Raw genomic sequence first — 14,299 nt, 5'->3', positions numbered from 1 at the left:
GTGTTTATCCAGATGTTCCTGTCCTATTTTTCAGGATCTTAGGTGTTCCCAACTAGGACCCTGATTTAGCATAGCAGACCTGTTTTGGCTGAACATTTCAACATCTCTGGAGTTCTGCAACTTTAATGATTAGATTTTCTGTTGCTCAGCTCTACCTGCTCTTCCAACTAGAGTTGGTGAGAGTCTGTTTGTAAGCTATCAAAGAGTCCCTCTGGCTCTCACACCTATTCTTTATGTTTTGTTTTGTTTTCCTTTTCTCTTTTTTTTTTGTTTTATTTTTTTTTATACAGCAGGTTCTTATTAGTTACCTATTTTATACATATTAGTGTATATATGTCAATCCCAATCTCCCAATTCATCCCACCACCACCATCCCCCCACCTTGGTGTCCATACGTTTGTTCTTTACATGTGTCTCTATTTCTGCCTTGCAAACCCATTCATCTGTACCATTTTTCTAGATTCTACATATATGCATTAATATACGATATTTGTTTTTCTCTTTTTTTTTTCTTTTTTTTTTTTGCGGTACATGGACCTCTCACTGTTGTGGCCTCTCCCGTTGCGGAGCACAGGCTCTGGACGTGCAGGCTCAGCGGCCATGGCTCACGGGCCCAGCCGCTCTGCGGCATGTGGGATCTTCCTGGACCGGGGCACGAACCCATGTCCCCTGCATCGGCAGGCGGACTCTCAACCACTGTGCCACCAGGGAAGCCCTGTTTTTCTCTTTCTCTTTCTGACTTACTTTACTCTTTACTCTAGACAGTCTCTAGGTCCATCCACATCTCTGCAAATGCCCCAATTTCGTTCCTTTTTATGGCTGAGTAATATACCATTGTATATATGTACCACATCTTCTCTATCCATTTGTCTGTCAGTGGGCATTTAGGTTGCTTCCATGACCTGGCTATTGTAAATAGTGCTGCAATGAACACTGGGGTGCATGTGTCTTTTTGAATGATGGTTTTCTCAGGTTATATGCCCAGTAGTGGGATTGCTGGGTCATATGGTAGTTCTATTTTAGTGTTTTAGGACCCTCTATACTGTTCTCCATAGTGGCTGTATCAATTTACATTCCCACCAACAGTGCAAGAGGGTTCACTTTTCTCCACACCCTCTCCAGCATTTATTGTTTGTAGATTTTCTGATGATGCTCATTCTAACCGGTGTGAGGTGATACCTCATTGTAGTTATGATTTGCATTTCTCTAATAATTAGCCACACCTATTCTTTAAATCGTTAAATTCTTGTTAACAGCTGTTTCTCATTATCCCTCAGTAGGATGTCAATTTAATTTAGCAGTAACTCTCCAACTCTACTGTCTTTGTGGGCATCCTTTCCCTCTATCTTTCAAATGCCTGAACTATTACACCTGCAAGGCATTCACCTCCACCAGGACATTTCCCCCAGATTACTTCTGGTAAAATCTTCAGCAATCAGAACCCCGTTGTGTACTAGGAACTACCAGTACTCCATATACCACTAATGATGGCTTCCTCGTTTCTTACAAAGCAGTAAGTGCCCCATCATACCTGTTTTCTTGTGCTAGCTCAGGTCCTCCAAGGAGCCGACAAGATGGGAGTAGACAGTCAAAGAAATTTATTGGACAAAATGCTTATGAAGGGAAACGGTGAGGGAGCCAGAAAAAGCTGATGTAGTTCTAGAGTCATCCTGTAATTTGAGGCCTTCTATAACTAGGAACCCAGGATGTGTCCCTCTTTAACCATTATATCTCCTATTTATTCTCTAGGCATTTCGAGAATATTATTCTCTAGATATTTAAGAGTACAAATTATTCATTCAAAAGCATTCAATGGGCAACCTTTGCGTCGCAAGCATTTTTCAGGGGCTTGTTAAAAATATATAAAAGCTACCCTGCATGTAAACAGTTTCTAAAATACATGTTTTTATTAATAAATTCCACTTTCTTGTAGATTGTTTAAAATTCAAAAAAAACTTTTAAGATTTTTGAAATGTTAAGATGAATTTATGTTTTTATGCAGTTGAATTAAGTGAAGAAAAGAATAAAGAACTGATAGAGAAAAAGGAGGTGGAAATCTCAGAGTTAAATGCAAAGTTAAGAACTCAAGAAAAGGAAAAACAAAGTGAAATAATCAAACTACAGCTAGAGGTAAGTGTTTAAGGCTCTGCTAGATTTGAGGATGCATCCCTTAGTCTAGGCCATACTTTGGTTATCTGTCATCAGAGTGAGATAAATTTCAGGATTAGAAACAACCCTGTGAGAGGGCTTCACACACGCTCATTCTTCATCCACCACCTGCAATGCTTAAACCTGGTACAGTACAACTGTTAGCTACACTGCCTTTCAGCACTTGGCCTCAAGGTGGGACTCTTCAGTCATTCAAAAGGTCCTGGTTTCCAGAGAGGGTATTTTCCTCTGACAGCAGAGACAGATAACTCATATTACCTGCATTTTACAACTGAGTCTACGCAGCCTTTTTAGGACTACCATTCCAGCTGTGGGGAGAGTGTTTCCAACCCTTAACATTACTCTCCTCAGCAGAAATTGTGGGACCCTGGTGAACTAACTGGAAATATCTTTTTCTTTATTTAAAATAAAAAGAGACTAATTTGTTCCCAATAAATATGTAGAAATATAGAGGCAGACAAACCAGATTTTTTAAAAGGGACTTTAAATAGGGCATCTCAAAGGCTGAGGTTCCGGTTCTTGGGTCAAAAGCCTTCTCAGTTGGTTGTTTAATCAGATGTCAGAATCTCAAAGACATTGATATTTTGACAATATATTTGCCCTTTACATTTTTGTCTAGATCCTTCTAATCTCCCTTTCCATCATTCTTCCCTCAGCTTGACTCCCACCTTACCTTACGTTGTTAGAACTCACCTACTTAGTTAAGATAACCTAGTTTTCAAGTTCTTTAAAGTTTGGTATCCTGAGGTGCTTGGTGAGATACAGTGTTGAAGATTCTATAATTATTGAGCAAAAGGGGACTGATGTTGACTTTCGAGGCTCTTTGATGCTGTTCCTGCCTTCTGGTCAAGTGTACCCACAAACCACAGTGAGGGATGGATGGCCATCTGATATAAAATAGACTGTGTTTCAAGATTGGCCATCAACTTCTAATCCACTGATTGGGAATGTGCATTTTGTTTGCCATCCTGGCCCTGTCACTGGTCTAGCCCAAGTTTGTTGTTTGATATACAGAACTCTTTGCTATTTATCTTCATTATAACTATAATCCATTTCTCTCCCCAAACCAGAACACAATCTCACAGAGTTTATTCTTAGTTCACAGTAAGGCTACATTAAATTCAACCTGAAGGAAAAATTATAATGGAAGATTTTGCAAAAAATATGACTGTAACAATGGCCCATGAGAATTTTTTTAACCCAATTCACTTTAACGCCAAACCAGCAAGAGTTCAAACTAAATCAATAAAATCATATCCAAATTCTACTATTTAGCCTCAAAGTTTCTGCAGAAGGGTATATATGTTTTTCTCCCATGACTGTTGATTATACTACATATTCTTTACGAAGTACACTCATAGTAACATGAAAATATTTTTATCTATCTTTAAGTTAACTAGATTCTCAACCCTAACTAACTAGATTCTTAATCCTCCATGATAGAATCAACTGATGTCTTGAGAAAAAAATGATGCTGACCCCACCCCAGAATTTCTAAGGTAGTGTCCAGGTATTTGGTTCTTTAAAAAATCTCCCCAGGTAATTTTAAAATGCAGCCAGGGTTAATCTTGTTTGGGTAATCCTTGTTCTTTCTTAAAGACTTTTCTATCTTCTGTTATACAGTGAATACACTTGAATTACAGATTATATGTCTAAGGATACAATGGATTATACTTATATTTATAGAAACATTTGTTTCTAATTGTTTAACTAGAATGTTCTCAACTTTCTTTTTAAACTTGATTCAGTTTGATGCCAAACTAGCAAGAGTTCAAACTAAATCAAAATCATATCCAGATTCTACTGTTTTGCCACACAGTATCTACAGAAGGGTATGTGAGTTTTTCTTGCACAGCTGTTGCTTAAAAAAATTAATTCTCTTAGTGTGTTTTCATAAAGGTTATATTTACTAACAACATACTTAACAGTTTTCCTTAAAATATATCACACAATAAAGATATTAGATTTTTAATAATCTTTATAAGTCTCTTTCAATTTAAACTAGTAAATCTTAGTAGTAAATTAAAACATTAGAGAAGTCCTCTGACTCTTTGGACCATCTAAGGAATTCCATAATGTACTTTGAACTAAGGCTGATTTACTATTCTGAAGTTATTTAGATACTCAGCAGATTACTTCTTGTTCAACTCCTTTATTTATGGTTTATAATTTCAAGCTATATAGGGAGAATGGAACAAACTAAAACAAATGGTGCTAATATGTGTTTTTGTATCCTTGTACCAGTTTTACCCCATTAAATCCCACAAAAGCAAAATTATAGACCTTTCAAAATATGGTATCTTTTTTAATACCTACTTCTACATAAACCAGAAGCATAGTTTTTGCTGTTGTTTTGTTGTTCCTTGTACTTAATCTTATTATTCATGAACTGCAATAACAAAAATTTTCTGCTCTCTTTAGAAGCTTCAGCATCTTCAAGAAGAAAAAAACAAGGAGATTGCAGTTCTTCGTAATACCATTCACGATTTAGAGCAACGCCTCTCTGTTAGCAAAGATTCTCAATTTAAACTTGCTGGCAAAGATTCTAACTTTAAGCGTAGACGGTTTTGAGTATGGAAGTAAATTCATTAGTTGCTATCTAATTTCTTTAAAAGCAATTGAAAATTCACTTCTATTGTCAATATAACATAGTAATTACAATGAAAACAAAAAGACAGCTTTAGACTTCATTGAGTTTATTTAAACAAATGCACACTTTTGCCAATCGTGTTCTGCATTCTTGCTTAATAGTATTAGCCATAAAAAAGTTCAGGTTTATAGGACTTAGTTTACCTATTGAACCATCATTGAGTATGGAAATACTTTCTAAGCAATCAAGAGATAGACAACACTCTTTTATCATTTCCCATCTATCTTTCAAGACTGGCAATCTTAAATTTTAAAGAGTACGATACAATGCTAGACAAAGAAAGCAAGATATAAAGACTTCATTCATATGTGATAGTAAAAATCAAGATATGAGTCTTGGATGTAAAAAAAGTATAAATGGATATCTAAAATGTAATCATAGCAAAATATTCATGTATGAGTATTTCTGGATCTGAAAAGACAGAAATCACTTCTTTCTTTAAAGGTTTAATTTGTTAAAAACGTAAGATAAAAAGACAAAGATAATATTGTTTGAGAAATAAGTAAAGAAAAAAGTGGAAAACATGTCTTTGTTGTTCTTCCTCCATTCTAAGTTGCCGACTATCCAACAGAAACCCCTAGGTCATAGTTTATGTTTCTGTTCTCATGAATGCAAGTAGAATGCTGGAGAAAGAAAAAGAAAAACATATGAACCAAATGCTGCAACCACCTTTCAGCTGCCCTGTAATAAAAATATGGTTGGGGGTAAAGATTTTTTGACTTAAATTTTAAAATGTGGAAGCCAATTTCTCCATGTGTACACAAATCCAATTCCTATTTTTGGATCACTATTAATTAGGTAGCTTATAAAAATGCTGGAGATGTACTTGTCTAGACTGACTTAGGCAGTACATCCGATTGTAAATGTTTAATTTGAAGGTCATTTTCACATTTCTGCCTTCTTTTCTCAGCTTCATTTGGTGCTGGCTTCTGTAGGCTTGAGCTGCTGACTTGCGTGGCAGGCAGCTGGAGGCAAACGTCACTGTCAAGATTCAGTGACGTGCTCCTCCGCCAGAAGGCCCTGTCAGCTACACAAAGAGGGGAGGTTTTCTTTACACTGTCAGGTGACTGCAGACCCTGTTTTTTCAAATATCAAATGTCGGCAGTGTCAGCATCAGCTACTCAGAGCTGATTCTGAATCTTTGGGAAATTTTCAGAGTAACTGATTTATGCATCCACTTCGTCAGAGCTTCTTTTGTGGAAGAGAAAGTTGTAATGCATCTCAGTTCTCTGAGTGACCCTGTCTTTGGTGACCCCTGTGCCTATGGTGGCGATGAAGACCTGAAGGAGGGGCATGCTCAGGGTTATCTGGTGCTTCTGGTTTTGGATACTCTGAAAGATGACTGTTCTCAAGATGGTGATGATGGTGATGGTGATGGTGATGGTGATGGGGCTGTGGAGCCTCGGTTGTTTTTTCTGCAGTAGCCAAAGATACATTTTTACAGAAGTCTTCATCTTCCAGTGTCTGGAATAAATTTATAAATCACTTACCAGCAAATTTATAGATTTAGCAGGAATGCGTGAAAAAATGATTTGTAAAGGTAACATATATGAAATTCAAACACTCACTAAGTGATATGATTTGGTATTTTGAAGGTTTTGAAAAGTTATAAATTCCACTGGATTTTAGCATACAACTAATAAATGGTACATTTTTTGGTTGTTTCTGAATTACTTTTGAGAACTTAATAGTGTTTTATTAAAAACAAACAATTTGATATACGTATTGGTTCCAAAAAACCAATTACTATATTTCATTGATTCTACAATGTATTTTTTTCACATTTTAATATCTTTAAAATTGGAATGCATCCTACTATTGATAGTTTTATAGTATTGTATCCTACTCTAACTGACAGCAGTTTTTAATAACACATAAATAATGTGTCATATAATTGGTGGCATCTAGGATACAATGAAATAGAAAAACTCCAATTTGATTGAAAAATCAGATAATACGATATATTATTTCTATTTACAGATGTCTGTAAACTTTACACATGTTATGAGAATTGTTTCTACCTTTGTTTCAATATACCTAGGTATGTTTACAACTATTAGGCATTTGTGAAAATGCAGAATACTGAAAAAAAAGTCCCCCAAAATGAGGAACCAATATTGCTAACATTCATTAAGCACTTAGTATAAGTTAGACATTGAGTTAATACTTTATTTGCATTACTTCAGTCTCCTCATCTGTAAAAGCAGTAACATAACCCTCACGTTATTATTATGAAGACTAAAATGTGAAAAATGACATAACTAGAGTAATTAAACTGTTGAGCTTCTTAACAACTTAAGTGATTCATTAAAATCTGAATGGCTTTCTTTAGAGTTGGGAAAAATATAAAGGAAGCAGAGCTTCCTTTATTTTAGAAGTAAAAGTTCAAAATTATTTTTAAACCTGAGTTCGAATTTTGCCCACTTGCTCTGTCAAGGAAACACTGTTTGGAATTATTTTCCTTCTCAATTTGAGAGGAAAAGAAGTTTAGTTAATATAAGTTAAAATCAATTCCTTGAGTATCTTTTTTATAAACCACTTGTAAATATAGTGTCTCTCATGACAAGGAATAAATATTCTCATGGTTGTTAAGAGAGAAATATCAGTAATGAGTAAAAAAGTTATTCCATTGTGAAATAAATGCAGTAATTCCAAGTGCACTGTGTAAGGGCTTCACAGTGTAAGTTTGAAGTTTCACAGTGTAACTTCACTGTGTAAGTTTGAAGATAACTACTTCAAATTACGTAGTTATCTGGGCCCCAATTCCACTTCAGGTAATGCCATGGATAATCTTTGCTCTCACTATGCTCTTATATGAGCACATTCAGAATATTGCAATAATGTATTTTATGTTGGCTGAATTCTTTAAGCACTTATATGCATGCAATATCATTCGGTGGTAACTGAAATACGTAATCTACGTTGATTTTTTTGTTTTCTAAACTTCTTCTAGATAAAAGCAGCAATATGGATCTTGAAAAGACGTTTTAAAGTATATGTTACATAAAAGGAAGCATATGTAATTATATTAATAAAAATTACTGTTGTAGTTTATTTTTAGTACACCAACAGAAACATTGACTAGCTAATTAGTCATGAAACACTAACTTAATTAAATAGTTCTTAAAAGATTTCCTCTTTTCTCCAAGTAAAAATAATTGAGAAAAATACCTTGAGAGAGCAGTTTCCACATTTACTTTCACAGTAAACGGTCTTAATGGAGTCTTCTACATATGAGAAAGTTAGGAAGGAATAAGGCAAACCAAGATGATATACAAGGCGGCCACATCTGAAAAAAATAACAAAGTCATTACAATATTTTCTGTATCATGATCCTACTCATGCACCATCTGGGATAGGTACTGTAGGTTCAATGGTCTTATAACTAAGACCCTTTCATAACTTCAGTATATTTCCTTGAATGGGGTCTCAAACAACCTCCCTGGCACTGTATACCAGGTCAGGTCATGACAAGACTATAGTGAGTCTGATTTTGAAATGTGAAATAGATATGTCACAACAAATAATGTCAAAACTATGCAGTCTAGTTATTGTGACTTGGTCAAATACAATTTTGTAATTGACTTGTAAATTCTATCAATGCTCAAACCACTGACATCATAAACTGGGCTCTGCAAATCACACGATCCTTTCATAACTGCTAAAGCAGCACAAATTCCACACAATAAGAAATCACAGCATAACAAAAAGATCCTCAAGTCTTGGCCAGTAGGCCACTGATTTAAAAAAATATCTGATGCAACAAAAGTTTCAGTACAGTGAAAGAAACGGAAATACAACGCCTGGAATTTTCAGAAATAGTGGAGTTGAAATGTCCTTCTTACCCCTATTTTACCCTGTATATACAATTTTATATGACTATCAAAGGGTTACACTTTGCAACAGAATAAGAAGTTTGCAATCCTAAAAGAATGACATGTAATATTAAAAATATTTAGAGTAAAACCAAGTAGGTCTTAGGCCTTGGCAGAGTCTGGCTTACCATTCCTGAAGAGCCAAAAAAAAAAAAAAACCAGCACCAACTAGAAATGTTGGTGATGTCAAATTTATTTACTTATTTATGTATTTTTTGGCTGCATTGGGTCTTTGTTGCTGAGTGTGGGCTTTCTCTAGTTGCGACCAGTGGGGGCTACTCTTCCTTGTGGTGCTCAGGCTTCTCATTGCAGTGGCTTCTCTTGTTGCAGAGCACAGGCTCTAGGCACGCAGGCTCAGTAGCTGTGGCTCGCGGGCTCTAGAGCGCAGGCTCAGTAGTTGTGGCACACGGGCTTAGTTGCTCCGCGGCATGTGGGATCTTCCCGGACCAGGGCTCGAACCCATGTCCCCTGCACTGGCAGGCGGATTCTTAACCACTGCACCACCAGGGAAGTCCCAGTGATAATCAAATAATGTATGCGTTGAGGTTCCTTCAAAATACAAACGTTTTACTCATTCATGGAATCAAAAGCAGATTCATGCCGATTATACCTAAATAATTAACATATTTTATAGTTCAGAAATGCAGGCATGTAAACTTAAAATTTAGTAATTAGATTAGAGATAAGCAAGTGGCCTGCAAAGTATGGTTATTCATCTGCAAAATTGTTAAGTTAGAATTGTATGTGAGGTACAAATTGATCCTTTTTTTAATTTAGTCAGAATGCTAACTTACAGGGGAAAAAAGTATAGTCAATTTTCTTTATTTCCCTACTGGAGTGGTGAATTCCCTTGTGTGAAAAGAAGTCATTTCAAAAATACTAAAACCAAACATTTGAACGGGCTCACTTTGAAACTGAGTATTTGGTAATAAAAGCAGATGTGTTATTTTAAATTACTTATTAAATTAAATACAAAGCAGGTATCTTTTAATTTGGGGGGTGGGTGTGTATGCATATATGTATACATGTGTGTACACACCTGTCATATATGAGGAAGTCATCTTTCTTTCCATTTAAGAGAGTCCAGACATCTGTTTGGTTTTCTTCTTGTTGGTAAACAGGAATATGTTCTGAAACCTTATTTTTAAGATGCACATAGTTTAATCGAGAAGAGATTCCTTGATGATTAACAACAACATAAGAGATGTTCGAATATCCTTCTTTCTCCAGTTTTACTCGCAGGTCTTCCAATCTAAAATATTTGGAAAAAATACAAAAAAAGGAATAATTTCATTTAATTTTATTTTAGTGACTTCTCCCTTTTTCCTCACTCTATTTTCCTAAATGAAACTCTTTTGTTATTTTTTACTTAACTCATACCTCTTTTTTGCATTGTTTTAAAAGACTAAAACTTTTGTTTTTCTAATTATTTATTGAGCACTTATGCTCAGTTAAAACAATATGCTAAGCGCTTGCACAAACATCAGCTCATTTAGTCCGCAAATTAATCCTGTGAAGTGTATATTTTTAAGCCATCTCGCAGTTACAGAGAATTGTACCCAATAAATATTTGGCAAATAACCCAACAAATATATATTTATAAATTTGTTAAATGACTCAAGACCTTTGGTGGCAAGTGTAGTGTTCATTCCACTCTAGCAAAGCTCTCGTCTCTGCTTCCTATATTGAAACAACTAATCCATTTCCAACAGTACAATTTAGAACATTCTCATTACACAAGTAGTACACATTTAGTAGGGTACTATAAAATACAGGTACACAAAAAGAAGAAGAGCTTCCATAGCCCCAGGAAAACAACTGTAAACACTCTCCTAGTCGTCTTTCCTCTAACATGTTCTAGGCAAACTTGCATAGTTTTTCAAAAATGCAATTTAATAAAAATATCTTTTCTATTTTTATTTTATCTTATGTATGTATGTATTTAATAGCTATCCCCTTAAGAAATGCTAGACCACAGAAAGACTACCTTACCTAGATGCCTGCAGTATGCACAGGTATCAGCTGGCTTGAAGAAGAGCAACCACCGTCACTGAACCATAGGAGTTCAGCATGGGGTCTTGATCCTTTATGCTCCAGGCTGGAGGTTGCTTACAAAAGGAGCTCTGCCCCTGGCTCTCTGTTCCTCCCGTGGGGAGGAGACAAAGAGCCAGGGCCAGCCCCAGGCCTCTCCACATTGCTAGGGCTGTCCTGTAAAAGAGAAAACCTTTCTGTCATCTTCACAGTCATAACAAGGAATTTCTATAAACCCAGCAGGTACAATTCTACTTTGTACAAATATCTAGCCAGTGGATTCTGTCTCCATGTTGTTGGACTCACTACGTTGGGCCTCTTAGCCCCAAATCTCCCTGTAAAGGGGAAAAGATCAGCCAGAGTCAGGAAAGCTGTCAAAGTACCTCTTAACTATCTGGCTTAGCAAGATACTTTGGTAAGCATGCAATGGAGATCTGCCTGAACAGGCAGCCAAGTACTTCCCTAGTAGAAGATATGTGTCTAGGAGAAAATACATGTCTACGGAAATTTTGAGAATGTGGCCTCTACAACCAAGTAACATTCTGCAAACATGATTTGATTTTTATTTGAGACACACCAAGTTCTGCCTGCTTCTCTCTATCCTCTACCAATCTAAGAAAGGAAAGGGTAAGTAGGGGATTCTCCACAGAAATGAAAAGACAGCACGGAAAGAGAACCCAGGAAGAAAGAAGGTGGCAGTGAGGGCAGTCTACCAACGTGAAGAGATTCAGATGTTACTGCCTACCAAAATGTTGCTATCACATCCAAGACAAACACCAACCAATGAAAAAACACCAGACCAGGAAGAAGTACCGCAAATCACTGGCCCCTGTACCATTTAAGATTCACTGGAATCTACACTCGATTAGTCTACTTCTTGGCTACCACGACATTCGGGAAGTTCCTGTGACTAGATGGCACATTCTTGGGTAAAAAAGATGACCCCTCTGAGTAGGAAATACTCAGACAAGAAATGTACAAGTATTAAATACATGACAAGAAATATTCCCAAAACAAGGGCTAGCGCTCTCTGCAAAGAGGTACAAATAAAACACGTGATTTGTAGACAAGTGGTGGAAAAAAGAGCATATTCAGCAGAGATAAGCAGAGAAAGAAAAATCCATACATTTATGCAAACACGATTTAATTTTTATTTAAGACACACTAAGTGAATCAGATAAAGTAATCAGGCTCATTTTGATATAAAAGTCTGAGGGGCTTCCCTGGTGGCGCAGTGGTTGAGAGTCCGCCTGCCGAAGCATGGGACGCGGGTTCGTGCCCCGGTCCGGGAAGATGCCACATGCCACGGAGCGGCTGGGCCTGTGAGCCGTGGCCGCTGAGCCTGCGCGTCCGGAGCCTGTGCCCCGCAACGGGAGAGGCCACAACAGTGAGAGGCCCGCGTACCGCAAAAAAAAAAGTCTGAGGGAGAGAGATCAGGACAAAATTCCAGAACTAGGAAGTTGGCACATTTTCAGGCACTGATCTGGAATTAAAAAAGTAAAAGTACTTGGGCAGGGGGGAGGGTGGGCAGCTAACGATAAGTTACCTAGAGTGAGCCCAGGGTTAAGAGGGGAGTAGAAAGGCTAAAATCAGATTGATTGGGGCTCTAATGCACTGGTAGCTATAGAGAGAACTTTTAAAAACCTGCTTATCTTTCACATTATTTGACACCACAAAATTCCTAGCTATATAGAATATCTTGATAAGAGCCTAACTAAAGGAAGAGAAATACGGGGGGGGTGGGGGTTGAGAGGATAAATTAAATAACTTATTAAGGCCATCACAACTATTCTAATATCTTTAAAATTCCAATACTTAAAAAAAGGAGAGGATATATCTGGACTAAATCTAGGGAATTTCTTTAGGATAGTACTTATACTGATGATACAATTATCCTTCTTATAGCTACCATTTATCGAGCATTTATACACCTATTTGCAGGTAGCACAAAGCACTTTTTTAATATCATGTCAGTTAATCCTTACAACTATGTGACCATTATCTCCTTTTGCAGTAGAGAAAACTATGGCTAAGTGACAGTTTAGGCATCTTGCCCAAGTCCACACAGGTACTAAGTCACAGGGAAACTGGGTTCAAACTGGTTCTACTAATTCCAACACATGACCTCTTAGATACTGCAATATATTGACCGTTTTTAGCTGGGTCACCTTTAGTAACTATAGTAGCCAGGATCTGGGTTTTTTTAATGCCCTAAGATGACAAAGAAAACATCAAAATTATTCAAGCTATTTTGTTTCTTACTAGAATGGCTAGATCTTCCCTACTTTCTAGAATATAAATTCAGTAGTTATAGACCCCAGCATAAACTCAGCGCTTGGCGCCCTTACTTTGCATACCATTCCAATTGGCTGGAGAGTGAATACAAATGAAAAGGTTATCTCACCCATTGCTCTCATTTAGTTTTTTGATGAAAAAATAACAAGCCATTGGCAGAGTGCGATTACAGAGTTCACATTTTCAGATTTTCCTCTGTTACTATAATCAATAAGCTGTTCAACTTTGTTTCCTTAAAATCACTTTTTACATAATAAACTTTTGATTGATTACAGCTGTCAGACCACTATATAAAATAATGTAGATAAATAACAAAAAATAGATTTACTGGAAGCTGATGCAATAACCGTTAAAATGTAGTTATGAATTTCACTAATTTCATCACTTTCAATCACAAAACCTAGATTCACTGGCCACATACAGAGCTACATTTGTTTAAAATTTCCCATCAAAAGGCAAAACACGCAGAAACTTCTTCCACCCTCTTCCCCTAACCTTCAGACCCGCATCTGAGGGTCCCCCCACATTCTCCTGAAAGCACCCATCACCACGTAAACTGCAAAGCGTTGCGTTTAATTGCAGACCACCCGATTCTGGCATGGGTTTTAACTCTTTCAAGGATGATCATTTCCGCACAGTGGACCAAACCTGCTCTCCCTTCTTTTTTTTTTTTTTTTAACCTTGAAACTGCTCACAATATCCCTGGCCATTTCTACAGCACTGTAGAAAGGCCATATCTCAGTCTCTGCTCTTCAAACCCACAGGCTGTTTTGCCCCTAGAGCTCTCACTCTGCATTTCGGTAGGAAATATTTAAGCTTGAACATATAATATTGCCTATGTAACATCACAACTTTTTGCAGAGGAAAAGAATTCAATTTCTCCAGCCTCCTCTGCCCCCATCTTCATCCTCAGCTGTGCAGAAAGCAGGGCAAAAATCAGCAAGAATTGTTAGTGTCCCCACTGCACTCGGCGTTTAGACTCTTTTGTTCTTTCTTTTGTATCACTTTTCTTTACCCATCTCTTTTCTTCAGATCTATTCTAGGGACAGAAACATTTTATCAAGACTCAAAAATCAAATCATTTACCAAACTGGCAAGGAATCAAGTTTGGAAAAACACGAAGTTTCTACTTACACAACCCCTTCCGACTAGCTTGCTGCTTCCTTTCTCTTGCTCAGCTGGGACAGCTCCACAAAGCCACAGCCAGAAACTCGGATATTTATAGTCCCTGTTGTCTACCTCGCCCCTCAGCTATAGTCCAAAGTTCAATGCCCACTCA

The 14,299-nt window shown here is 37.0% G+C and overlaps 2 protein-coding genes across 2 annotated transcripts in view; one reads left to right on the top strand and one right to left on the bottom strand.

The window, feature by feature from the left end:
- Window positions 1–5,075, top strand: part of CCDC152 (coiled-coil domain containing 152) — a 24,836-nt gene extending 19,761 nt beyond the window's left edge. The window contains exons 6-8 of the mRNA XM_032628155.1: window positions 2,003–2,130; window positions 3,918–4,001; window positions 4,591–5,075. Of these exons, the coding sequence (XP_032484046.1) occupies window positions 2,003–2,130; window positions 3,918–4,001; window positions 4,591–4,740 (362 nt within the window). The 3' untranslated portion in view covers window positions 4,741–5,075. The remainder of the gene's footprint in view (window positions 1–2,002; window positions 2,131–3,917; window positions 4,002–4,590) is intronic.
- On the bottom strand, window positions 4,854–14,299 carry SELENOP (selenoprotein P). The gene is made up of 5 exons (XM_032628154.1): window positions 14,155–14,299; window positions 10,687–10,902; window positions 9,734–9,946; window positions 7,991–8,108; window positions 4,854–6,283 (listed from the first exon to the last, which is right to left on the bottom strand). Exons 2-5 carry the CDS (start codon window positions 10,887–10,889, stop codon window positions 5,687–5,689), a joined length of 1,131 nt encoding a protein of 376 aa, XP_032484045.1. The 5' UTR covers window positions 10,890–10,902; window positions 14,155–14,299; the 3' UTR covers window positions 4,854–5,686.

Source organism: Phocoena sinus, chromosome 3 (assembly GCF_008692025.1).
Source record: "Phocoena sinus isolate mPhoSin1 chromosome 3, mPhoSin1.pri, whole genome shotgun sequence".
Taxonomy (NCBI): domain Eukaryota; kingdom Metazoa; phylum Chordata; class Mammalia; order Artiodactyla; family Phocoenidae; genus Phocoena; species Phocoena sinus.
Note: the sequence above shows the minus strand (reverse complement) of the source record. Positions and strands in the feature narration are given on the sequence as shown.